Source organism: Propithecus coquereli, unplaced genomic scaffold, assembly GCF_000956105.1.
Source record: "Propithecus coquereli isolate 6110/MARCELLA unplaced genomic scaffold, Pcoq_1.0 Scaffold748, whole genome shotgun sequence".
NCBI lineage: Eukaryota > Metazoa > Chordata > Mammalia > Primates > Indriidae > Propithecus > Propithecus coquereli.
Genome location: NW_012153596.1, coordinates 1,148,408 through 1,175,063, shown reverse-complemented (window position 1 = coordinate 1,175,063; position 26,656 = coordinate 1,148,408). Strand labels below are relative to the sequence as shown.

Below are 26,656 nucleotides of genomic sequence, written 5' to 3'. Positions count from 1 at the left end.
CAACATCACAAGGCCTGTGCCCTGCCCATTGCCAGCAGGGCGCCATACGTAGGGCTTCATTTGTTGCTATTTTGACATCAATTTTTTCTTACTGTTGGAGTTTGTGTTTTAATTACTAGTGAGGGTGAAATGTTTTCTTATTGTGCCTACTGGTCGCCTGCATTTCTCTTGTGCATTGAGCGGCAGGAGGGGGACGTGGATGAACAGGGATGACACAGGTTCCAGGTGGGATGTCCTTCTAGCTGTGTGGATCAAGGGGCCATAGCTAATAAGGCAGGCAGACTGGTTCCCTCCTGGGAGGAATCTGGCCAGTTGTTCTGGAAGCCCAATCTAAGTAAAGCCAGAAAGGAAGAAAGCAGAATGCCCTACTTCTGGGCAAATGGCACGGTTTCAAATCCTTGGTGTGTAATGTACGATCAACCCTACACCGTGCTAATGAGGGAGGGTAAGGCAGGCAGCAAGGGCACCCAGCCTCTGGGAAGGGCAGTGAGTCTCAACTGGTCCAGGGGGCCTAAGCACGAGTGTTCCTCCAGCTCCCAGATGCTACTGCTGTGCAGGCCACGTGGCAAAGTTCCTCAGGAGAACAACTGCTTCTCTCGCCGCTCCTGTGTCTCATCTTTCTTTCAAAGCTCCTTTCAGAAGACGGTGCTGGTCAAAGAAGGGCTCCCACATGCCTCAGTTCATCCTCTTGAGAAGTGTGAAGCCCACTCCTACGGTCAGTGGCCACTACCCAGGATGCAGGTGATCCAACAGCAGCCTACCCAGCTCTCCCACCCATGTCTGCTGGCCCCGGCAGGAGTGTCCACCTGGAGACAAGATGTCCCCGTGCCTGCAAGAGCCTACCCCACACCAAACTCTATAGCCCAGCAGCCACCATTACCCTGGGGACTGAGTGGGCTCTGGGTTGAATGGTGGCCCCGAAAAGACAGGTACAAATCTTAACCCCCAAAGCTTGTGAATGAGACCTTATCTGGGACAAGGATCTTTCCAGCTGTAAGGAAGGTAAGGATCTGGAGGTGAGGAGCTCATCCTGGACTACTGGGTGGGCCCCAACCCAATGACAGGTGCCCTTGTAAGAGACAGAAGAGAAGACACAGGCAGACGAAGAGGAAGAGGTCATGTGACCACAGAGGCAGAGATTGGAGTGATGGGTCTACAAGCCAGGGAACATCAAGGATTACCAGCAACCACTAGAAGCTAGTAGACAGGCCTGGATCTGATTCTCTCTCAGAGCCTGCAGAAGAAACCAACCTTGCTAACAACTTGATTTCAGACTACTGGCTTCCAAAACTGTGGAAGAATGAGTTTCTGTTGTTTTTAGCCACCAAGTTTGTGGTGTTTTGTTACAGCAGCTGTAGGACACCCCTACACTCTCCTTCCAAAAGAATTAAAAGTGTTCTTGTAGAAAAATTGCAGGATTAGGAGGATTTAAATGCAGCATCCATGAGCAGAGAACCTGCCCATGCCTTTAACATTTTCCCAAAGTATAATCTGATACACACCTGGCTTTAGGAAATGGAAAAGTCACTCCCCACTCCCTGCAGATGCTGAGAAAGCCCCCAACCCAGGCTTATTTTTAGAAGGTCTTATATTCTAATTCTTAGTCAGCCCTCTCATAGTCAAATAGCAGGAAGGCCTGTGAAAAAGCCCAGAGAGAGAATCACAACATCCCATTCCCAACCAGGGGAGCTTGGAGGAGAGTGGAAAGGAGGACCGAGGCAGGGAGGAGTCAGTGACGTGCACGCACTGCATCCTCTCTCAACTTTCCACGTCCTTCCCTTCCTACAATTGCAGGGTTAATGCCCATGGCTTTCACATCCTAGGAAATGTCCAGAACCTTGCAAAACAAGTGAAGAGTCCTCTGTCGTTTGTAAGGTACCATATTTTGCAAAGTGGCTTACAGGAAAAAAAAATGGATAAATGTGACTACATAAAGATAAAAATTTCAAGGCCGCAAAACAGTAGCAAAGTCAAAGTGGGAAAAGTCTATCACAGGCAAAAGCTAATCCTGCTAATGAACAAAGAGCTCCTAAACAGTGAGGAACAAAAGATAACAACCCAGGAGAGAAATGGGTAAGATACAAACAGCCCGTTCACAGCAGAATTGAAAAGGGCCCTTAACCTCTGAAAAGATGCTTAAGCTCATTTTTTTTTTTTTTTTTTTGAGACAGAGTCTCACTGTGTTGCCCGGGCTAGAGTGCCGTGGCATCAGCCTAGCTCACAGCAACCTCAAACTCCTGGGCTCAAGCGATCCTCCTGCCTCAGTCTCCCGAGTAGCTGAGACTACAGGCATGCACTACCATGCCCGGCTAATTTTTTACATATATATTTTTAGTTGTCCAGCTAATTTCTATTTTTTCAGTAAAGACAGGGTCTCACTCTTGCTCAGGCTGGTCTATAACTCCTGAGCTCAAACGATCCACCCGCCTCGGCCTCCCAGAGTGCTAGGATTACAGGTGTGAGCCACCGCGCCCAGCCTAAGCTCGCTCTTAATAGCAGAACTGCATACCTTGTGGATGGTAAAAATCCAAGGCTTGCCCACCCCCTCCTTGGCAAGGCTATGGGAACCAGGGGGACAGGGGCAAGAAACCAAGCTCCAGGCATCACCCACCCCAGACATCACACACACTTAGCAGTGCCACTTCTAAGAATATCCCAAAAATACACATGATTAATGCACAAGGATTTTCACTGCACCATTATTTATGATAGCAAAAAGACTGAAAACAATCCAAATGTCCATCAATTGGGACTAGTTAAATGCGCCATGGTATGGCCACAAAATGGAACAGCACACTGCCCAAGAGGAGCGCAGTGGTGTGCGCGGTAAGAGCACGGCACGCCTGCAGCACAGGAAAGGGTGAGGCAGCAGCCGGTGGGAAAAAGAGCTGCTGCCCAGCTCTGCGTGGGGGCGCAGCTCTCCCCAAGAGCCCCTGACCTCCATTCTTCACTTCCTGGGTGGCGAGTGGAAGGACAGGGAGGGATTAGCCCCCGGAGGCAAGTGGCTCAAGCAGACAGAATGGAACAAAAAGAGCAGAGCATCAGGCCCAACCTAAAAGAGGTGGCTCAGCAGGCCAACAGGGCTAAAGCATATAGCCCTGCAGCCAGCTCCTAGGGTGTGAAGCAATGGCCCACTCTTTGTCACCTAGCCCTTAATCCTAGACTAGGCAGGTGGAGAGGAAAGCAGAGACTGCATGGTCCTGGGTGTGTCATCTGCAGGTGGCCTTGTGCTCGCTAGCCCTACTCAATGCACTCCATGACATGTATCTGCAGGGTGTCCATATCGGGAGCCTGATACTGGCACTTGGGACAGCAGAAGTCGGGCGGCTCCTCAGGGGGGCTTCTCCTCTGGCTGGGCAGGGCCAGGTGAAAGGAGTGGGCTGGGAAAAGAGAACAGGCGGTGCCAGGTATATGGGCTTCGTGTATGTCCCAGGTACAAGTCAGAGGGAAGGGGAGGATGGAGAGGCAATGAGACTTGACAGGACTGTCTATTTGACCCTTGTAAGGGTCACCACCCATGTGAGGCCAGGAGCCACCACTACTGCCTCAGGGCAGGGGGCACTGAGGGCGGGGATGGCCAATACCAGCTCCTGCCGTCAAGGCTCTGGAGAGCCCTCCCCACCTGCCTCCTCCTGCAGTCGCTCACTCACCTGGCGCGGGGGGCAACGGGGCCTGGGAGACCTCTATGTGCCGCTTCCTCATATCCTCAATCCTTTGAAAACAGAAACTGTCCAATCAATACGTGCATTTCTGTAAAGCTCCTAGCTGCACTAGCGTGGAAAAAGCTGTTACAAGGACGGGCCCAGAGAAGAGAGGAAGGGAAGTGCAGCAAGGCCTAACCTGGAACGCCAGGTGCCATCGGTCTCCTGTGGTTACCACCGCTGAGCCCCCAGCGCTGTGCCCGCTGCCCGTGAGGCACGCTCTCAGAGGCCTACCTGGCCGACTCCTGACAGCTGGCCTTCAACTTGGAGTACTCCCGCTGCAGCTGCTCCAGCTGCTCCTGCAGAAGCTCCTTCTTTTCAGCCAGCTTCTCCCGGGCCTGCCTCTCAGCCTGGAAGTCCGCCTTGTAGATATCCGCCTGGCAAACGCAGGAGAGAGGGATGTGCCTGCCGTCCAGCCACCACCATCAGGGGCACTCTGTGCTGGGCACTGGGGAAACGAAGCAGAGCCCGCTCCTGTCCTCCCGGAGCCCACGGCAGCACGGAGGAAACACACACGGCAGCAAGTGACCCTAGGTGCACTGAGAGGTCAAGGAACAGCACGAGGGGCTCGGAAAGCTTACAGGAAGCCACTGCAAAATGATGCCAAAGGGATATGCCAGTTGCCAGTGCCAAGGCGGACCACAGAGGAGGGCCCTCACCTGGGCCTTCAGGACTGGAACAGTCTCCATCACAATCTTGTGCTGCTCGGCCTCTTCCTTCAGCTTGTCGATCACTTCCTGTTTGGCCACCAGGGCCTCTTCGGCCTGCTGGAGCCGCTGCTTGAGATCTTCCAGCTGTATTCCCTAAGGACGGGCAAGGGGGAGCTGACAGAGCCTCGTCGGCCCAGGGCGGGGCCTAAGCCACCTCCCGGGCAGGCTGCTGCTCCAGCTGAGGAGAACTGAGAAGGACAAAAGAGTAGCCCTGGCTGAGGCGAGCTGCAACGATGCCAGCCCCTCACTTTAAGAGCCCATCACAGGACCTCAATGTGTACAGGGAGAATACTGCAACCTGTCAAGGCCCAAAAGGACAGAAGAAATGCTGAGGTTTCTCTCAGGACATAGAAGAATCTTGGGACTGAAGGGAACTCTCAGGTCATCTGGCACAACCTCCTACCCAAGGAGACATTCCCTCCACAGAATCCCAGCTGAAGAGACAGGGGCCACACTCACTCCCGTGGCTGCCCACACACAGCGAGCCAGTCCCATGCACGAACCCTCTACCAACTGCATGCCCACCACATGCACATTGTTCCTTCCACTCTGCCGTGTGGTCAAAGGTCTGCTCACCCCACACAGACATCCTCCCGCCACACACACGCACGCACGCACACACACCCCACCAACACTTCCCTCCAGAGAGTACGTGGCCAGTTGTACAACTAACTCTTCCTCATGTGACCTGGTTTCATGCCTCATCCTTATAAGTCTCCTCTAGGTAAATTCACAGTCAACAATGTCCTTCTTAAAATGTGACTGCTAGAAATCACGCCCAGTTTAGGTCTCATGAGGACAAACTAGAAAAAGGCTCACTGCGCCTTTTGACAGTGGGATGGAAATGTTACCCGGCCTTACCTTGGCTCAGGGAAAACTGAGCCAGATGGTGATGGGTGGCAGGAGGGGATGTCCATGGAGACAATCATGTCCCCAGCCTCACAGAAAGAGCATCCCAAGGCCCTGGCCCAGCCCACCATGGGGGTGGCCTGCCGATGTGGCTGAGAGCATCCCAAATGTCCCCACCTCCCCACGGTCTCCCCTGAGCTGTCCCAGCTGCAGGCATGATAAAGGTTTAGAAGTTAAGTATGCCTCCCAAAGGCCAATTCTGTCAAGTCTCAGGGTTCATAGTCTTCCCTGTCCCTGGGGGTGCAGGGAGAGGAAGAGGCAAGGCCAGCCCTAGCCAGCCCTGGCCGGCCATACTCACTCGCTTTCGCTCGCTGCTCACCCCGCTGCTCTTGATGTGGTTGTCATACTCTTGGAAAAGCTGGTGATAGGCCACCTGCAACTGGGCCAGCTTCCGCCTGAGGAAAAGGAGCTTTTGCTGGAGAAACCACCTTGTCCCAGGCCAGCCACAGCTTTACCCATTTCTAATTCTACACTTGTCCTTTCTGTCACATTCCTGGAATGGGGGCTTCCAAGGCCGCACGTGGACTCCTGAGGCCGTCAACTCTGAGGCTTTGCTGACTGCCAGTACTACTGCAATTGGATTGATTGCTAAATAGTTAATATCATTTTCCCTGGAGCTAACATTTTTAAATGTTTATAATAAAATGGAACATCCTGCATGTTTGAAAAATGTCAACTTCATGAAAAACTCAGAAAGGCAGGGGGATTGTTCTAGAGTAAGGGAGATTCAAAAGGCATGCCAAGGAAAGGAACTTGAGGTCCTGGATCAGATACTGGTATAGAAGGGTTTTTCGGGACTCATGTGGGACACACGGTGAAATATAAACGTGAACTGGATAACAGATAACATTATTGTACCAAAGATGAACTGCCTGGGTATGATAATGGTCAACTTTACCATTAGCAAGGCTAAGGGATGGAATCGTCCCTTGCCTACAGCCAGTCCCTAAAAGGACTCTCCAGAAGGCAGAAGAAAGCTACGGGCAATCTGGTACCCACCCGCTCCCCCGCCGCCCTGGGCCACTTCCCAGCAGACTCACTTCTCCTCTGAGGCAGCCTGGCGCTCCATGCGCAGCGCGGCCTCCACGCTCTGGTTCTGCATGCGCAGCTGGTCCACCTGCACGCTGTGCTGCTGCTGCAGCGCCTCACACTCACTCTCCAGCTGCCTGGCCTGCTCGCTGGCTGCCCGGGCCCTGGAACAGGGACAGGAGAACAGACTGAGGGCAGAAGGCAGGGGGAGGGGAGGGGGGCTGCAAGTAGGGTGGGTTCTGAAAATCCTGCGACTACAAGCTGACTCCACACGTCAGGGCGGAGGCACTGTCACCAGAGACAGGGACAACCGCAGGGGGCCAGGTGGGGGCAGCAGATAAGGAGCTCTGCTTGAGTTGTGTTTACTTCAATGCAGGGGCCCAGAAGACACCCAAGTACAGATGGCAAGGAAGCCTGGAAGCAAGCACCTCACAGCTCCCTTAACACATTAACTGCCATGTGAGTTGCATTTAACTCATGCTAGTTTTGAGCCCAGGGCCTCGTGAAGCAAAACCTGCGCAAAGCCCTGCAGTTGATTCATGAAAATCTTACTTGTTGATGTTCTTATTGTTACAATTAATATTGACAAATTAATTCTAAAAACATGCATTAAATGAATAGAAGTCAATAAATTCCATTTTTCATTAAAGTAGAAGGATTATTTTGTTTTCGAAGTTTTAATTCTATCTTCGGAATAAAACACTGTGGCCCCAAGGAAAAAGTTTTTTCTGGTGTGGCAGTCAGTGTGTTAATCTGCACTGGCTCCAGCCTCATCCCACTGCCCCAAGGCCTTCCACAGCCCCCACTGCGGGGGTGATGGCAGGTGCTTCTGTGTGGACCTGGGGTGGCCTCAGGCCGCAGGCAGATGGAGCCCTGCACCAGTCTCCCCAACTCTGCCTGGCTGGCCTAGCTGTCTGGCTCTCTCCCCTCCATGCCTTCATTCACACTTCCCCCCCACCCTGCCCCAGCCCTCTCTGCCCATCAAAGCCCGAGCTTTTACAAGAAGGCTCCCTGACGACTGCCCCAAGTGCACCCTGACCACATACCATGCTGGGATGGCTGGGGCCACTGCTGTCAGCTGGCCCAGCTGTCTGGAGGGCAGCAGCTGGGTGGTATGAGAACCATGGAAACCTTCCTGCCCTTGGATGCAATGATCCCGCTTATAAGAACCAAGTGTTGCTCCATGAATTAATATAAACGTGTTTGCAGACAGGATTTATCTTAGGAGTTTTGCAGAGCTTTGCCCTGAAGGAACATGTGAACGTGTTGGTTTGTATTTCAAATGCTGTTACACTTGGAAGGGTGTCTCTGAAAGACAGTAGCAGCTGTATCCCACAAGGCGCCGCGTTTCTCAGACCTAAAGGTTTGGACTTGCTTTGTAAAGCAAAGCAAATCTGTTAAAAACTACAGGATGAGAGCTGACAATGGAGTGCCCCCCAGAACAGACAACTGCCCAAATGGCTATAAGCAAGCTCTTGTTTAAACACTCTAGACTGCCTGTCTCCATTCACAATAACCTAATAAATATGGAGCCAACATATCTGTTTAACCCCTCTGTTAAGTGATAAATTTACCTTAGAACTTAGAAGTTAATCTTTGAAAGATTTTGTAACTATTTGTTCACGTAGATAGAATTAGTTCAAGGATCTGTAGAAGCCTTTTGAAAATCTGTTAACCTGAGAGGAACTACCTGTTGTTATGTAAATCTGTTACCCCTGGCAATTAATCACTATTCCCTATAAGTTACCATGTAAGACCTCATTCGGGGCTTTTTGAGACCCACAGAGAAGGTCCAGGCCCCCTGAGATCCCGCTTTGCCTATAATTTTCATAAACTTACAAAACTATATCTTTGTCTCTGTGTATTCTTTTATTTTTTTTTATTTTCCATTTTTCTCTATTATTTTCTCATCCCTTGCAACTCTACCAAAGGGACCTGGTTTTTTGCGGGGAACGTTGGCCACATTCCCGGCAACCAAGACCCTTTTGCAAAAGAGAATGACTGGCAGGCCTGAGGCTGCTGGCTCACAAGGTTGGCCCTTGGCTGGTACAAGTTCCCTCCACTGCTGTGACATTTTCCCTACTGATGAGGGTGGGCCCTACACCTGGAATGTGGTTTATGCCAAGCACCTACTCTCCTGCTGGGAGTTGGGAATTTTGGTACATGCCCAGTAAAGGATGCCAACATGACTAGACCTCAATGAATACCCGAGGTGCCAAATTTCTAGCGAGCATCCCTGGGCAGAAACACCAAACTCCACCCGTGGCTCCTGCCCTGGCAGGTCTTGCCACATGCCCTTTCCCTATGATCAACCTCAGCTGGTGGGGCGACTGTGTGCCAGGTCCTGAAAGTCCTTCCAGAGAACAACGCACTGTGGGTGTGGTCCTCGAACCCCTGAAATGCCTCCTAAAGAAATAATACAAACTTCAACAAAGGGTCAAAGCCCAGATATTTCCAAACACCTGCTCTGACATCCGTAAGGTATTCATGCGGCGTCCACGGAGGAATTCCCTGGAGGCCCAAAACCCACCTCATTCTTCTTAAAACCCTGGAAGTGGCCTCCAGGGCAGGCTTTTGGTCCCCACTCACCTGCCCTCCAAAGCCTGCCGTTCCTTAGTGGCGGCCTCCAGGCAACTCTGGCTCTCTTGGAGCTCCCCCAGCAAGGATGTCACCTGAGCTTTCACAGAAGCCTTGTCTTCAGCCATCTGCTGTAGGAGAGAAAGCCACTCCTGTCAGCACTGCTTTGTCCCGAGATGCCACTCCAAATCCCGAAGCATGTACACCCTAAGGACTTCTCACCTGCCCTCAGCACCCTCAAAGCCAGGCACCCTAAGGCCTCATGAACCCAGCAGCCACCTAACCCACCCCAGTGCTCCACCTTGACCTGCCCAACTTCCCCCACTCATCTCAGCCTCATCTCCTGAAGCTGCCCAACCCCAGCAAGACAGCTGAAGCAGTGGAAAGGGGTCGAGTCCTGGCCACCAAGACCCCCTCCTGACTCCTGCAGATGGGGCAGAGACCACAACGGCTGAAGTAGCACAGAGATGCCCTGAGTCTCCTGAGGCTGCCAACAGCTCAGCCACTGCCCTGGCAACTAGGCTGTGAGGGCTGCACCTGGTGGCTTTGTGCTGTGCCCCAGCAGGGAATGTCTCTCAGCCTCTCTGAGACTCGGTGCAAAAGGAGGCAAGACACAGAGACAGCAGAGAAAATACAAGCTCTAGTCCACAGGCCTGGGGCCACAAGGTGAGAGTTTTTGTAAAGCAAGAATGGATACTGAATTTTGTTAAACACTGAGAACTGCAAAAACTCTCGGCATGAACACTCCATTCAAACCCCTGCACTAAGACACTTGACCCAACTTTAACAAGGCTTCTGGAAGCCTAAGGCCACATCCCTGGGATGCCCCAGCCCCCTTTTGAGTTCCCATCTGGGAACACTCAGGGCTGTCAGAAGAATGTACTGTTCCTTCTGGCCAGCACCTGACACAGGACCCTGAACTCCACTTCTTAGAACATTTACTAAAAAGGGCTCCCAGCTGTGAATGCCTGCTCTGTCCCTTTGAGATGTCTGTGTATCGCCTACAACCTAGCAGTGTCTTTCTCAAGGACCCGAGAGCCATCAGGAAGGGTAGGCCCCCATCTGCCAGTCGCCGTGGGAGGGCAGGATCCTAACTTCCATAAACAGCTGGCTTCACTGCATGGACGTTGACCCCCCTTTGTCGTTTTTCACTTGAGGCCCCACTCACCCGCCTCTTGACCCCCTCATTCTCCCTGTAAAACACCCAGTGCCCTCTGCGCACATCAGAATAGAGCTCAGCTCTTCCCCCTACTTTAAGCCCCCCAGTTTGTGGTACCTTATTACAGCAGTCCTAGAAAACTCATACACTTCCCCAGATGGCAAACAAAGGCCTTAAGCCACCAATTCTCCCCACATTGCCCCTCAGAGGCAGCACATCTCCTTCTTGACTACTGTCACCAGGATCGTGAGATCAGCCAAGCTCGGACAGAAAGGCTCTGAAACAGCCTTCAGCAAACACTAAGCATGCTTTCCTTTGGAGGTTCTGCCCAGTGTAGGGTCAACCCCCAGGCCTGGGGGTCTGACCTGCTCCTGGAGGATAATCTCTAAGCCCCTGGAAAATCCTGCCTGATAAGAGTGTCTCAGTTTAGCAGGGGCCTAGGACCCTGCCAGGTAGTCTACGCTAATGACATGATTTGTGGGGGCAGCCTGAGCCACATGCTATCAGTGGGACCTTCAGGTGGTTGGAGCCTGTGTAGCCAGGTCAGCCCCGTGGGCGCTCCATGCCTACGTGACCCACCCCCAGTACAAACCCTGGACACCACAGCCCAGGGGGAGCGTCCCTGGTTGGCAATACTCCACATGTGTTGTCACACATTGTTGCTCACAAATCACTGCTGGGAGAGTTAAGCACTGTCCATTCACCTCCCCGGAGAGGACACCCGGAAGCTCTCGCCCAGCCTCTGCTGGACCCCGCCCTCCGCACCTTGTACCTTTGCTGATTTTAACCCCTGCCCTTTCGTTGCAATAAACTGTAGCTTTTCTGACTTCTAGTCCTCCCAGCACATCAGTTCTTGGGGACCCCTGGTTCCCTCCTGGAATACTAGTGTCCCTGTCAGAATGCAGGCAGCTGGTGCCACGGGTGGGGCTAGGCCCCCAGCTCCTGGCTACCTGCTGGCATCTCTTCAGGTGCTCCACCTCCTGCAGGGCCTGCTCCCTCTGCCTCCTCAGGTCGAGCTTCTCCAGGCTGAGTCTCTCCACCAGTTTCTTGGCCTCCTGGAATTTGTCCATGAGGAACTCCTTCTCCTCCCTCTGGCTGACTTGGAAATGCAACAGCTCCTCACAGCGCTCTCGCAGCATCTGGTTGCTCTGCCGGATGGCATCTGGTGGCAAAGGGGACAGCAAAGGGAAGGTGAGCCTGAGGCTCAGGAGGTCAGAGGCCAGAAGCAGGAGCCCCCCATCCATAATACTAAGTGGCCTCTCACAGGGATAGCTGGCTTCCAAACACCCCCTTTTATGCTTTAAACTCTTCCAAAATCAGTTACACTAATAATATGCCTCTAAGTTTCTCTAAGAAATACCAAACACACCAGCTTCACTTAAAAGTATGTGTCACATGCCACTTTCTTTGTAAGCAACTCTGGAATTCATCTGTATTCTGGTCAATTCAGGTATGCCTGCCCTGGGGCACTGAGTCCCTCCCAGGACCACAGCCCTGCTTTCTTCCAGATCAGCGTGTTCTAGCATGCCTGCGGTCAGCAGAGGCCAGAGGAAAGGAAAGCCCCACACCCAAGGGACATCCCGGGTAGTAAAGGAGCTGTCTGAGGTAATAAAACCGATCAGTGACATATGAAGGTTCTAGCAAGTACAGAGCTGTATAAAATGGGGGCAGGCAGTCAAGACCCTTGACCAGCTAACTACTTCCTGCTGACAAGCACAATACCCACCCACCCCCTCCACCCACCCTGGGGGAACCCATCCAAATCCTGCTGGCTCAGCTCAAAGTTCAGCTCACATGCAACTTTTTTTTAAATGTTTTTGTTTGTTTGTGATGGAGTCTCGCTCTGTCACCCTGGCTAGAGTGCAGTGGCATCACTGTAGCTCACTGCAACCTCAAACTCTGGGCTCAAGTGATCCTCCTGCCTCAGCCTCCCTAGTAGCTGGGACTATAGGCTCATACCAGTGCGCCTGGCTAATTTTTCTATTTTTAGTAGAGACCAGCTCTCACTCTTGCTCAGGCTGATCTTGAACTCCTGAGCTCAAGCGATCCTCCCGCCTCAGCCTCCCTGAGTGCTAGGATTATAGGCGTGAGCCACCACGCCCAGCTTGCAACTTTTTTTTTTTAATTGTTTTAACTGAGGTAAAATTCACATAACATCAAATTCACCATTTTAACTATTTTAAAATATACAGTGTCTACTCGGGAGGCTGAGGCAGGAGGATCGCTTGAGCCCAGGAGTGTGAGGTTGCTGTGAGCTAGGCTGATGCCACGGCACTCTAGCCGGGACAACACAGTAAGACTCTGTCTCTAAATAAATAAATAAATAAATAAATAAATAAAATATACAGTGTCAATTCAGTGGTTTTTACTATATCCATAAGGTTGTGCAACCATCAGCACTACCTAATTCCAGAACATTTCCAGCACCACAAAAAGAAACTGCAGACCCATTAGCAGTCACTTTCCCTTTCCCCCTCTCCAATCCCTGGCACCTACCCACCTGTTCTATGCCTCTGGGGATTGGCATTGCCCTCTTCTGGACAAGTCACGTAAACTGAATCACGTACTAGGTACACAAACTTCTTCCATGAAGCGTCTCCCCAAGCATTCCAAACAAAGACTATGTCCTCCCTTCTCCCTGGCTCTCCCAGCCTTCTCCACCAACACAGTCATGAGCATCTTGGGCGGCAGACATCTTCAGGACCCCTGGGGGTTTGATCCAGGGCCCGACACATGGAGCCACTGAGTTCCACTTGCCATGGAGCCACTGAGTTCCACTTGCCACCCACCAAGCTCAGGTCAGGCAGAGCAGGTAGAAGCAATATAGCCTCAAGGCCTCCACATGCTGCTGGAGCCCCAGGGAAGCTGCTGCACGGAACACACGGCCTAGAAGGGAACCAGGGTCCCTGCACAGCTGGCGTGCAACACTCTCACTCCCAAGTCTCCCTCGGTAGAGCTCTCTCCTGGGGACGAGCAGAGGCCCCTGACCTGGTTGCCAGCTCTATGTGCACTAGTGTCCTGAAGGCCCCAATACAGCAGGTCTCACCTGGGGACAACTGGAAATGTCTGGGGGCATTGTTAGTTGTCACAACTGGATGGGTACTGCTGGCATCTAGTTGGCAGAGGCCAAGGATGCTACTCAACACCCTGCAGTGCGCAGGATGCCCCCACCACAAAGAATCATCCAGCTTCAGGTGCCAACGGTGCTGACCTGGCCCTAAAGCAGGCAGCTCATGTTGGTTCTCTCTCTCCAATGTAGCTTCACCCTCAAGGAGACCAAGCAGCCCCTTGGTGGCAACATGAATGCGTTAGGCCCCTTTCACCCTGGAAGGAAAGGCGATTCGTCTTGACAAAAAGACGAGACATATATTCTAGGCACGGATTTGGTCCCTGCCCACAGGGTGTCAGCCAGCACCAGTCTCTGAAGCCTACAGAGCATGTGACTGGTTGGCACAGGAGCCCACATAACTTCCAGACCACTGTCCAGCAAAGGAGGTGGGGGAGTGGGTCAGTAACTATGGCTTCCACTGGCCACAGCACATGCTGCCTTGCCCAAGAGCCACCGGCCAGCTAGGGATATAGAGGCCCAGCCATGTGGGTCATTCCAGCTCCGAAGCTCCCCTAGGGTCAGCCGAGGCTGTCCTGGAGCCTGCCCCACAGCCCACTTCTCCCTCTGCCCACCCCTGCTCCTTCCCCTGTCCCTCCTTTCCCTTGCCCAGTACTGGTCCTGAGTGCCCTGTAAATAAACTTCCTGCCCTCTGATCTGCACTTCAGCATCCACTTCTGGGGAACCTCACCTGAAACCAAGAGGGAGGATAGCTAAGCTTGAAATGTTAGCCACCTCTCAGGCGAATCTCCACCCACACCCAGCAAACACAGAGGTGCGAGTGAGGAGAACAAGCCTTTCCCTCAGCAGGGCTGGGTCTCCTGACGTTTACTCCACCCACCCGCTGTCTTCCTCACCTCGGAGCTCTTGATTCTCCTCCAGACAGCGCTGGAGGGTTTCAGAACTGCCCTGCTCTGAAGGCAGATGCAACATGGCTGGCTTCCCCAGAGAAGACTCTTCACACAGCACGTCCTGGTCTCCTGCTGGGCCACCACTGGGCTGTACCATCTCACACAGCTGATTCTTCCAGAGGTGTCTGCTCATCCAACAAGTCACGGTCTGGAAGAGAAAGGCAGCGGAGGCATCACATGAGACCCATGCAGAATTCTCTTACCCAGCAGGACAAGGAGCTTACTCTGTGCAGGAGTTATGTGGCCAGGGTTCAGCACTGATTTTTTTTTTTTTTGAGACAGAGTCTCACTCTTTTGCCCGGGATAGAGTGAGTGCCGTGGCGTCAGCCTAGCTCACAGCAACCTCAAACTCCTGGGCTCAAGCGATCCTACTGCCTCAGCCTCCTGAGTAGCTGGGACTACAGCATGCACCACCATGCCCGGCTAATTTTTTCTATATTTTTAGTTGTCCGATTAATTTCTTTCTATTTTTAGTAGAGATGGGGTCTCGCTCTTGCTCAGGCTGGTTTCGAACTCCTGAGCTCAAACAATCCGCCCACCTCGGCCTCCCAGAGTGCTAGGATTACAGGTGTGAGCCACCGCGCCCGGCCTTCAGCACTGATTTAAAACTCTCTGCCTAGCACCTATATCCAGGCTGTAAATGGAAGTTAAGAATTTCAACAGAGGTGGGAAATTAGGGAGGATTATGTGTGGAGGGAGATGTCAGTGTGCTGGGAATCATACCCCTAAACACCTCCAAGCTGGAGAAGTAGAAGGTGCTGGCCCCTAACCTAGTATAGCAGGCTGAATGGCAGCCCCCAAAAAGATATGTCCACGTCCTAACCCCCAGAACATAAAAATGTGACTTTATTTGGAAAAAGGGTGAACTTATCCTGGACTACCGAGTGGGACCTGACTCAATGACAGGAGTCCTGAGAGACAAAAGAGGAGACAGAGGGAGACACACAAGGGAGGAGGCATGTGGAGACGGAGCTGGGACTGGAGTGATGTGGCCACAGGCCCAGGAACAACTCAGGCTGCAGAAGCTGGAAGAGCAGGAGAGGGCCCTCGCCTAGAGCCTTCAGGAGTGTGGGTTTGCTGACCCTTTCATTTTGGACTTCTGGTCTCACGAACTAAGAGAGATTAAATTTTTGCTGTTTTAAGCCATCAAGCTTGTGGTCATTTCTTACAGCAGCCCTGGGAAACTCCTATACCCAGTAAGAGGGGCTTTGAGGAGACCAATCGGAGCCTGATGAGTGTGTCTTGGAGCTAGGGGTAGGGGCAGAGGGGACATCTGCTGTCTGATGACATGTGCTAAGGAATCTAAAAGTGGGAGCTAGGCTGTCAGCCTGAGACAGTGGGGCAGAGAGATAGGTTGAGCTGCTTGTGTTCTCTTGTGAACTAGAAGTAGACCATGTGGGACAGTGCCAGCCTGGAGCCCTTTCAAATCCTGCCCAAGAAGACTGACTACCAGGAGAAGGCAAATCTGATACAAGTTTCTGGAAGAATGCCTGAGGTGAGGGAGGGTGACTTTAACACCAAATAAACTTTGCCACTTTGACTATTTACACCGATACTGTCCCACTGAATACCCCACTGACCCATCAGCAGCAGAAGACACAGCTGATCTCTCCCTCCTCAATATACTTTCTTCCTTTGGCTTCCACAACAGCCCACTGCCCTGGTTTTCCTCCTACCTCACTCCTGCTCAGGCACTTTGACCAGGCTCCCACCCCTTCATATTGGGTGCCCCAAGGCTCTGTAGTGGAACCTCTTCTCTTTTCTAACTACATTTGCTCCCGTAGTAATTCTATCCAGTCTCGTGGCTTTAACCCCAATCTGAATGCTTAATTAGACTACACTCCACACTCACATATCAAACTCAACATTTCTACTTGGATATCTAGTAGTCCTCTCAAAACTAACCTCTCTAAAACTCCTGACACTCCCCCAAAGCCAATTCCATCCAAGGAACTTTTATCAGTTGATGGCAAATCCATCCTCCAGTTATCAGGACAAATAACTTGGAGTCCTTCTTGACTCTCTCTCATTGAGAAAGAAAGAGAGAAAGAGAGAAAGAGAGAAAGAGAAAGAGAGAGAGAGAGAGAGAGAGAGAGAGCGCGCGCGCGCGCACGTGTGAGCGTGCATTCACATCTAATCAATCAGAAAATCCTGTCAAAATGTATCCCACAATCAATTTGATGACACTAAGCAATTAACATTAACTATTTTAGGTGTGATAATAATTTTGTGGTTATGTTTTATAAAGTTGCTTCTTAGAGAGATGTATACTAAAATATTTACAGATGATGTCTAAAATTCATTTCAAAACAATGGAAAAACTCCTAGGCATATACCCAAGAGAAATGCAAACACACGTTCACATGTGAACACTTGTAGCAGCATTACTCATAACAGCCAAAGAATGGAAACAATTCAAATATCCATCAACTGATAAACAAAATCTAGTACATCTACATGCTAGAACGTGAACAAATCTTGGAAATATTATGCTAAGAGAAAGAAGTCACAAAAGACTATGTATTGTATAATTCCATTTATATGAAATGCCCAAAATAGGCAAATCCATAGAGACAGAAAGTAGATTAATGGCCACTGGGAAGAGCCTCTTAGGGGTGGGAGGGATGGGGTGAGTGGGGGCTGATAGCTAAAGAGCATGGGGTTTCTTTTTAGAGTGATGAAAACGTTCTGGAATTAAGTGGTGATGGTTGCACAACTCTGTGAATATACGTACTACAAGCCATTGAGATGTACAGTTTAAATGGGTGAATTGTGCAGCATTCTCAATGAAGCTGCTATTGAAAATAATGGGAGAGGATTGTGAGAGGTATAAATTAAATAAAATTAGCCACAAGTTGATAACTGTTGAAATTAGGAGATGGGTACATGGGATTTACTATACTAATCTTTCTACTTTTGTACATTTTTAAAATTTTTCAGCAATAAAATGCTCAAAGCACCATTGTCTCTCACCTGGATTACTGCAATGGCTTCTTAACAGGTCACCCTGCTTCCACCCTTGCCTCCTACAGTCTATTCTCCCCACCGCAACCAGAACGATCAGTCTAAAAGATAATTCTGATCTCGTCCCTCCTCTACTGAGAACCATATCACAGCTCCCCATTGCCCCTGGTGTAAAAGCCAAAGTCCCTACAATGGCCTATAAGACCCTGTACCATCTGGTTCCCCATTCCTTCCTCTCCAACTATGCTCCCCTTACTCACTCTGCTCCAGCCTCTTTGCTGTTCCTCGAATGTACCAGGATGGCCCATTCATTCTCAGGTCACAGAGTGGTAATAGGGTGGGCAGATATTAATCGTTTTGCAAAGTGAGCAAACTGAGGCACCCGAGATAAGATACTTGGCTGCCAAACTATATTTGAGGCCTTTTTAAAGAATTCAACGACTTCAAGATCATTCAACTTTGAACAGTAAATGTCTCCGAACTAGAAGAGTCCTCGCACTAAAGTATGGTCAGACCCCGCGGCGGCGGCGAAGGGAGGGGCTGAAACAGTCCCGCTCGCCGCTCAAGTAACCTGTGTCCTGAGTCGGCCCGCCTTGGCCAGAGTTCCAGAAGCGCGCGGCAGGAACGGGCTGTGGCCCAACAAGAGGGGGAGCCTGAACGTCCGGGGGAGTCCCAGAGGCGGCGACCACCCGCCGATGGAACCCTGTCTTCGGGGAAGAAGACCACACCTGTCAGCAGAGCCGGTCAGACGTGAGGAGGGTGGGAGCGGCGGGCTGCTAGCGTTCCTAGGGCCCCGGCGCTCTGAGAAAGTCCCAGTTCTGCGGTCGCCCTTTCTCCCCTGTCGAAATCCCCGCTACCGGCTTCCGGTGTCGTGGACGTGGGATCCGGAAGTAAAAACATGCAACCCCGCCCCCAGGAACGCAGGAGGCAGGCGAGAGCTGCGAGACCGCGGCAAGGCCGCATCTTGCTCCAAATCCAAGTCCAAGCCTGCTAGCCTTGGCCAGCCCGCAGGACACTCCCTAGTGACAAGCACCACCCGCTACTTTTGAGGGCACCACGACCTACATTGCTCCTTGTCGCTCAGATGGTGGCACCCAGCCTCGGGGCGCTCGGCCATCCGGCCCTTGCCAGGGGAGAAGTCAAGAAGAGGCTGCCCAATAGGGCCAGCCTGACCCGAGAGCAGGTGACTGATTCCCGAGGGGGCGGAGCTTCAGAAGGCCCCACCCAGACGTCGAAGGCAAAGCCAGAGGAGGCGTGGGCCTCGCTGCTGGCGGAAGTGGCTCCTCCGCGAGGGCGCAGGGCCTTCAGGGCGGGAAGGAAAAGCGGACCGTAGGGGCGGGGCTGGCGATGGGGACGCGTGAGAACTGTGCGGAGCAGAGGCAGCTGGGACAGCAAGCGGCCGGCACAGGTGCCTGAGGGGTGGGCCGGGGCGGCTCGAGAGCGGGACTGGCCAGGGATGCGCGCGCACCTGCCCTCGCCCCGCCTGCGCGAGATGGGGGCCGAGGCTCCGCCCCGCGCGCCTCTCCTGAGATCGGTCAGCTCGGCCGAGGCGTCCGCCCCCGCTGCTTAAATGGGCTGGCGGGGAACAGCCCCCGGAAACGGCAGTGCACTCCCGGGCTGTGAGCGCGGAGGGCGGCGGCTACAAGGCGCAGGTAACCAGGCAGGCGGGCGCCGCACCGGCGGAGGGGCGTGCTGCCTACCTCTACACCACGCTCCCCTTTGATGCACGCTGTTTGCTGTTCTTGGGAATGGAGCAGAATCGAGAGGATCTTAACCGATCCCTTTATACTCTGCACCTCCCTCGTGGGGCCCTTGAGTACACTCAAACCTGGCGAGGGGAGGGCAATTGCCAGGGTCACCCAGCTCGCCAGGGGGAGAACTGGAGCTGAACTCCATCATCTGCACAATCTAACATGCTCCATCCAGGTCTTCGTAGAGTTTCTGCTACAGTCCTAGGCATGTACTGCCATGCCCCAAGTAGGGTTTAACTCGGTTGCACGTAACTGATGCTCTAGCTGGAATCCACCAATGTTTATTTGGGTAATTTTGTAAGGTATGCCCTGAATGAAAGCTTGGGAAGGTATGGCTAGGGGCCAGAGCCGGCCCTTTCTAACTCACCAAATCTCCTGTTTCCCACCAGCCCCACCCCACCCCCCCGCCGCTCATAGCGAGTGGTTTTGGTAAGAGTGGTTTTGGTAATCAGGCGTTACCCCTTACCCGTTACCCGAGTGAGAGCCCAAAGGAACCCTCCCACTTTGTCAATGAGCCTTTCTTCCTCCAGAGAGCATCATGGCCGAGCAGGTGGCCCTGAGCCGGACCCAGGTGTGCGGGATCCTGCGGGAAGAGCTGTATCAGGGTGATGCCTTCCACCAGTCGGATACACACATATTCATCATTATGGGTGCATCGGTGAGTCTTCCTCAGGCCCTGAATCTTAAAAGACAGACTTTGAGTGTGACATTGTGCGAGGCACTTCCCGATCCGGGCCTCCCAGCTTTCCCAGCTGATTGTTCGGCCACACTAGGCGCAGGCTCCGCTAGGTCGAGCTCTTCCTATTGCTCTTGCCCGTGGGCCATTATCATCCTACCACCTACCTGATATACACACAAGGCATTTCTGAAACCTGTGCCCAGCTACTGAATATAGAGCTGAGTCCTGGGGCTACAAGGTCCTTGAGAACCATCTACTTGGACCTTTTCCTCCTCCCTGGGGAAACAAGGAATGCTATTGATTCTTTCAGTATTTTTTTCAAACCTGTTCATGATGTGACAAACGTCACAGAGTTCGTTAGTTCCAAAGGCAAGATCTGAAGCCCAGTCTCTGCCTCTTCTCTCTACCACACCAAGTTCCCTAGGGACAAACAGGCAGCCTTTCTTTGAATGCCATCTCTTGGCCCCAACTTGCAAAGCCTGCTGAAAAGCTCCACCCCGCCCCAACTGGCCCCAGTCGTCCAGCTGGTGAAACTGCCACTTTGATGGGCAAGGCCCAGGAGTAGAAGCAAAGGCAGAGGTGTAGCATGATGGTGGCACTTGGGAGGGGAGGCAGGAGAGGGAGGGGTAGTCCTAGTAGAGCCATGGCCCCCAGACTAGAGCATGGCCCCCTATGTGCCATGTGGCAGAGAGACATGGGCAGGACCAGGGTTTCATCTCGAATTAAAATGGTCTCAATTTTTCACTTTTAACCCTAGATGCACCCAAGAATCTGCTTACCATCCTCTGACTATCTTTGCCATAACTTATCGTGTAATCTCAAGCAAGAGTTCTGTGAAAACTAGTTAGCTCTTGACAGGATAGGCCTTGGCCCAGCACCTTGCACATTGTGGCCCCTCAGTGCCATAGGAACTCAGTAGTTTTTTGTTCACATTTAACAACGTGCCACTGCCCTTTGCCAAGCCTGCTCTCTGCCACCTTTGTATTTCTGATCAGCCACAAACCTTAACAGTTAGGACTCTGACCATTAGGCCCTTAGTATAAGAAGCAGATCGAGGAAGAAAGTGAAGGTGATTTCTCCCTATTCCCTTGTCCCCATCCCATGCTGTCATAAGGACATGCCAACAGAGCGACCCAGGCCACAATAATATAACTTATGACTTCAGGCACTCAACTCTTAGACACCTCATTGAGAGAATCCAGGCTTGCTGTGTGACTTACAGCAAGTGTCTTCCTTTCCCTGAACCTCAGTGTGAAACTAACACCAAGAGTCTCTCAGGCTCTTCTCAGCTGATTGTGTGACTTCTGCTGCCTTCACCTATGGCCAGCTTGGGGTTGGGCAACTTTGTTTCATTGCAATCAGTAGGCTTCCACTTTGCTCTCCTGTGCTCTGGGAGTGACAACCAGAGGTTCCCAGACAAGAAATGGCAAGTGCCAGCTCCCAGGGAGGGTCGGGGGGACTAGAGGTACCCTGGAGAGCCTCTTCCTGCTGGAGGGGCTGGAGCAGGGCTGGGGACCATGCTCAGGCATCACCTAGAAGAGCCCCTACCCTCAGGCCTCCTTCCATACCACCTCACTTGGTGCAGGAGGTAGGCAGGGTAGCACTGGGGACACACTATCCCCAAACCCACTTCTCTGGGAAAAGTTCTTTAGTCATTCATTCGACACAAAGCGATCGAGTACTCCTCTGGACACAGCAGCCAGAGTCCCTGCCCTCTTCGTGGGACTTGTGTGCTGTAGGGGGCCGGGGACCCAAGGTGAGTAAGCACACCGACAGGAGTTCAGAGTGGTGCATGTAAGAGAGGACACAAATGGGCCGTTGTTTCCCCAACCCTGCACAACATGTAGATCCCACAAGGACAGCCTGCAGAGTGAGGCCCACAGATGAGGGCCAGGGGAACATCCCATGCGAAAGGAAGAGCAAACGCTGAAGCCCAAGTCGGGAATGAGCTCAATGGGACCTAGAAACTGAAAGCAGGCCAGTGGCTGGCAGGCCCAGAGCCGGGGCAGGTGGGGCCCATGTGGCCATCCCCTGTCCCTTCCTCCTCCCCGGCCAGCTTACCCAACCCTCACCCACATGGCCAGCTTCCTTCCTGGGGCTGTCCTGACACTGGTTCACAGAGTTACCAAATGGGCTTTGAGCCACTTGCTGTTCCCCCTTCTGTGCAGCTACTTCCCCCTTCTCACGACTCCTACCCACACCAGAAAGGGAGTGGAGGTACTTATTGTCCCGTTCCAGAAAGTTCTGGCCTTATAGACCAGTGTAAGGGAAGGAGCCTTGGACCTGGAACAGCATCTTCTCCTACCTGATAAGACGTCAGCAAGGCTAGGGAGTGTCTCTTCCCCCCACACAGGGAATTTGGGGATGAGAATAGGACTGGGAGTCTGCTTGGGCCTCAGTTTCCCCACCTGGGCCATGAGGGCCATGGGCTCGATGGGTGCTCAGGACCCATCCTGATAATGGGTCTGTATGAGGGATGACCTGGCAGCTCCAGCCCCTCCCTCTCCTCAAAACATTTCTGGGCTAACTTCTCCCCCTTGGGTTGATAAAATTCTTGCTATGTCATGATGTTGGCACTCCCCCAGAGGCCTGGTGACTCACAAGCCCCAGGGTGTAGGAGGGATGCCCTTTTGTTGGTTTTTCAGCCCAGCTTAGCTCAGCAGCCCCCAGGTTCTCTCGCCCCAGTGGCCACGAGCCAGCTGAGCCCCAGCCAAGGCCCAGGGCTCTGCCCCAGGATGCAAGACAGATCGTTGACCCCAACGACCCTAGGGGTACCGGATGCCCCACCCCTGCTGGGTCTCAAGCGCCCTCCATCCTAAAACCCTCACACCAAGACAAAGGACTGCAGTGATTTGGGTTTATAAAACAGGAGGCTGAGGCCAAATCTCAAGCGACCACAGGTAGATCGTGGCCCAGGTCCCTTTGCCCTAGCTTGACCGGACATCGGGAGCTGGAGATCTTTTTTTATTTTATTTTTTATTTTTTTTATTTTATTATTATTTTTTTTGAGACAGAATCTCTCTCACTTGCCTGGGCTAGAGTGCCGTGGCATCAGCCTAGCTTACAGCAACCTCGAACTCCTGGACTCAAGCGATCCTCCTGCCTCAGCCTCCCAGGTAGCCGGGACCACAGGCATGTGCCACCATGCCCAGCTGATTTTTTCTATTTTTAGTTTTTTGGCCAATTTCTTTCTATTTATAGTAGAGACGGGGTCTCGCTCTTGCTCAGGCTGGTCTCGAACCCCTGAGCTCAAGCAATCCTCCCGCCTCGGCCTCCCAGAGTGCTGGGATTACAGGCGTGAGCCACCGCGCCCGGCCGGTGGCTGGAGATCTTAATCATGTCCTGCTTCTGCTGCTAGGTCACCATGTGTCCTTGGGTAGATCCTTCCCTGCCGTGGTCCTTGGGTGACATGAGGGGGTAGGGAAAGATAAGCGGCTTCCAACCACTGCTCACCAAGAGCCCCATTTATCGCCCCCCCACACACGCATGGTGTGTTTAGGTTTTCTTGAGCAAGCTGGAAGGTTCCCTAATGTCTTCTCATATTCATTCCTCCAGAGGAGTCCTCAGTAAGAAGGGCAGGGCCACCCTGAGCCCTGAGGGGAGCCATGCGGCACAGCTGGACTCCCCTCAGTTGGAGGGGGTGGCCTGCCTCCCCCCTTCACCCGCTGTCCTCGGTCCTACCTCTAGGGTGACTTGGAACCCAGCAGACTGTCAGTTGCAGGGGCTGAGCTGAAACAAGGCAAGCAGGTTCTGTCGCTGGTTAATCCCAAAGGGAGCAGCAAGAACAAACAGTTTGGGGTGTAGGGCAGCTGTGACTCAGCAGAGCAGTCTCCTGCCACCAGCATTGTCTGGAGTCTGCTTGGATTCCTCCCAATCGGTTGGAATTTGGTCATAAGCAAACATTACCTGCTGCAAGGCTTAAAGCTATTTGCACATTGTGGTTCCCAGCAATTTGGCGCTTTCGGGAGTGTGCAGGGCCAACACTGAGCTGACGTGACATGACTAATGGGACAAGCGAGGATAGGGGGTCATCCGAGCTAGACCTTCAAGGACGCTAGAGCAGAAGCGTCTCCTAGCAGTGAGAGAATCAAGCAGCTTCAGGGAGCAGCAAGTCGACCGCTGGGGTGGCCACACTGGGCATCACGTGGGCAGCGATGGGCGAGGAGGTCCCACAGACAATCTGAGCCCAGCTGGTGGCAGGTCTGGGACATCTTTTTGAAGACAGTCACTGCAGCATGTGGGGGACAAGGAGGCCATTTAGGAAGTTCTCACAGCAGTTCACATGGAAGGTGGCAATTACAGTAGGGACCCATTCCAGAGCACCTGGCACATAAATTGTGAGTGGTTGGCAGACATGGCCAGGGGGTGGAAGGAATTGGTCCACTAGGCACCAACACAGGGAACCCTGATTTGGGAAGAGCCCACTTGAGGGCTCGAGGGTCCCAGTGGAGACTGGAGATGAGCAGCAGACACTTGCTTGTGTGTGCCTGGCACTCAGCAGCATCTGGGCTGGGACAGAACTTGAGAGTAATCAGCCTGCAAGTCCCCATCTGAAGCCCCAGGCGTGGCCAAGATCACCCAAGCAGAATCGGAGGCAGAGCAGAGCCCTGCAGATCGTAGACATCCCTGAGTGCCCATGGAGCCCACCCGCCCTGGGTAGCTGTTTCCTACCTGGGATCCCCCTTCGTGGCTTCCTAACTGCCTGTCTGTGGGCGGGGTTGGCTGTGGTTACACGGCTTCCATTTTGTACTTGTTCATAGAAATGGACTCATCCAATGGTCGTGTTACTTGATCATTTTTGAAGTTTATACGTAAGACAGTGCCACCTCCTCATTTTTAAAGGGCTAGTCGGCATGGGCTGGGCCATTGTATACGAGTCCACTTGTGATGGTAGTAAGTGGCCTTTCAGGTGTGCTGGAGCTGGGAGCAGGTGACTCTACCTTCAGGGAGGCCCGCAGTATGTGGAGCCCACTGGTGACATGGGACCAAGACAGGGAGTGTTGTTCTGCCTGCCTTCTTTTTTTTTTATATATATAATATTTTTTTTTATTTCAACATATTATGGGGGTACAGATGTTTAGGTTACGTATGTTGCCCTTGCCCCCGCCCCCCTGCCTGCCTTCTTGAGGGTTGGTTTGAGCTCAGAGAAGGACAGGCTACATCTGAAAAGTCATCCCAAACATCTGGAAAAAATCGGGTTCAAAATAATTTGTTGGATGTGGTGTTTTGATTTTTTTAATCAGATATGTCTGTAGGTAAGGCTTCTAGAAGTTAATTTTGCATTTAATATTCCAGCCCTTCACCCCTAGAGTTGATTTTTTTGTCTGGGGTGAGGCAGGATCCAGTTGGGCCAGTCTTCAGCAGCGCTCTGGGCCTCTCTGTCTTTCTGGCCGCTCTGCAGCCCTGGCTCATCCCATACTCTTGATTATAGGGTCCGGAGATGAAAGGGCGGACTGCCGCTCTGTGCTTCAGGAGGCCCTGGCCTTCTTGCACTTTCCCCTTCCACCTAAAGTGTGTCAAGTTACAAAAGTAAAGCATGTTGGGTTGTTGATAAGCTTTCAGAGAAGGGACCATGTGATTCTGCCCAAGAACCAGGGGGGGGCCCCTGTGTAGGTCATCTTCGATGTCTTTAACCGAGTTTGATCATTTCCTCCTAGTGGGCTCACATGTGTTTCACTGGATTTATTTCTGGGTTCTTTATAATATTTGCTTTTGTAAATGGTATTATCTTGAATTATTTTTTCCCAACAAATCTTGTAAGTGTGTAGCCGATGACTTTTCACAAACTAAGCACACCCAGGGAAGCTGCTCCTAGAGCAAGAAACAGAACATTATCTGCACCTGATCCCCTTACGCTCGCTGCGCCCCTGAGGGCAGTTTCTAACCCACTCCCGCCCTCTGCTCCATTATTGTTTTTTTCACCATCTTTTTTTTTTTGGTACACATTGCAGTGCACAGAACTTACTGTACAATCGGTCGCACACTTTCAGCATGATATGGGACATTTTCATCTCTCCAGAAAGTTCTTGGGTGCCCATTCCTAGGCAGTCCACACCCTGCTCCAGGCAACCACTGATCTAATTTCTGTCATAGTAGATTAGTTTTGCCTATCCTGGAACTTCATTGAAGTGGACACAGAGCGTTTCATCTCTTGTGTCTGGGTGCTGTGGCTCAGCATGTCATTGCCATTCCCTGGTGTCACATGGCTCTCTAGCTCTTTCCTCTGTGTTGCTGAGTAGTGTCCATTGTGTGAACATATAATTTGTCCATTCTTGTGTTGATTACTTTCAGCATTTGGGGTGTTTCAGGTGTTTCAGGTTGGGGCTATTTTGAACTGAGGCTGCTGTGATCATTCGTGTTCAAGTCTGTGTGAACGTGTTTGTCTTGGGTAGTACCGAGGAGGGGAACGGCCAGGTCGCGTGTCGAGCTATCTTAGAGAGCGCCTATACCGTCACGCACCACCACAACTCAGCCATTCGAGTAGGTGATTTAATTTGCATTTTTCTGACAACCTATAATCTTGAACGCTTCTTCACATATTTACTGGCCTTTTGTTTTTCTTCCCTGCGAAGCATCTGTCGAAGCCTTCTACCCGTTTTTAATTGGGTAGTTTTCTTATTGTAGGAGTTGCTTATATATTCTGGATACAAATGAGTTTGGTGAATATTTTCTCCCAGTCTGTGGCTTGTCTATTCATTTTGTTAATAGTGTCTTTTGATGAGCAGTTTTTAATTTTGATAAAATCTTAATTTATTAATTTTATGGTTATTGCTTTCTGTGTCCTAAGAAAATATTTGCCTGTTCCTGCCTATTGATTTTTCTTAATCTAGCAACCTTGCTAAACTCTAATTAATTCTAATAATTTATCTGTAGGTTGATTTGAGGTGGTTTTTTAATAGACAAATTGTCATCTACAAATAATGACGGGTTTTTTTTTCTTCCTTTCCAAACCTTACGCCATTTTCATTTTCTTGTCTAACTACACTGGCTAGGGGCTCTTGTTCTGCATTGACTAAAGACCGAATAGCAGATATTCTTTCCATGGGGAATTATTCCAGCATTTCCCATTGAGTATGGTGGTCGTAAGGTATTTTATAGATGCCCTTTATCAAGTTAAGGAAGTTCCCTTTTATTACTCTTTGATAAGAGGTTTTTTTTTT

At 51.8% G+C, this 26,656-nt stretch overlaps 2 protein-coding genes across 9 annotated transcripts in view; one reads left to right on the top strand and one right to left on the bottom strand.

Annotated features, from left to right (window-relative positions):
* Positions 1-2,445: 2,445 nt before the first annotated feature.
* On the bottom strand, positions 2,446-23,292 carry IKBKG (inhibitor of kappa light polypeptide gene enhancer in B-cells, kinase gamma). Of its 7 annotated transcripts, none has more exons than XM_012662014.1 (10): positions 17,795-17,931; positions 14,049-14,250; positions 11,036-11,247; positions 8,939-9,054; positions 6,361-6,513; positions 5,619-5,715; positions 4,361-4,504; positions 3,936-4,078; positions 3,651-3,712; positions 2,446-3,380 (listed from the first exon to the last, which is right to left on the bottom strand). In XM_012662014.1, exons 2-10 carry the CDS (start codon positions 14,233-14,235, stop codon positions 3,241-3,243), a joined length of 1,254 nt encoding a protein of 417 aa, XP_012517468.1. In that variant the 5' UTR covers positions 14,236-14,250; positions 17,795-17,931; the 3' UTR covers positions 2,446-3,240. The 7 variants fall into 7 exon arrangements, with proteins under 7 accessions (XP_012517468.1, XP_012517463.1, XP_012517469.1 ...); XM_012662009.1 differs by lacking the exon at positions 17,795-17,931 and adding an exon at positions 17,327-17,405; XM_012662013.1 differs by lacking the exon at positions 17,795-17,931 and adding an exon at positions 23,178-23,292 and having other exon boundaries at positions 2,672-3,380; positions 8,939-9,057.
* Positions 18,343-26,656, top strand: part of G6PD (glucose-6-phosphate dehydrogenase) — a 15,938-nt gene continuing 7,624 nt past the window's right edge. Inside the window, exons 1-2 of one of the 2 annotated variants that reach the window (XM_012662007.1) lie at positions 18,343-18,474; positions 19,348-19,475. In XM_012662007.1, coding sequence (XP_012517461.1) covers positions 18,414-18,474; positions 19,348-19,475 — 189 coding nt within the window. In that variant the 5' untranslated portion in view covers positions 18,343-18,413. Of the gene's footprint in view, positions 18,475-18,508; positions 18,719-19,347; positions 19,476-26,656 lie in introns of those variants that run through there. The other variant, XM_012662006.1, reaches the window with a different exon arrangement.

What these genes read in the sequence shown, in the direction of transcription:
- IKBKG (XM_012662008.1), bottom strand. Translation starts at nt 17,374, where the DNA reads ATGGGCCATCCTGGTACATTCGAGGAACAGCAAAGAGGCTGGAGCAGA. An exon ending in GGAGAATCAAGAGCTCCGAG is followed by an intron (nt 11,248 to 14,048) that starts GTGAGGAAGACA and finishes CTTTGCCACCAG; the next exon opens with ATGCCATCCGGCAGAGCAAC. An exon ending in CCCGTTGCCCCCCGCGCCAG is followed by an intron (nt 3,381 to 3,650) that starts GTGAGTGAGCGA and finishes CTCTTTTCCCAG; the next exon opens with CCCACTCCTTTCACCTGGCC.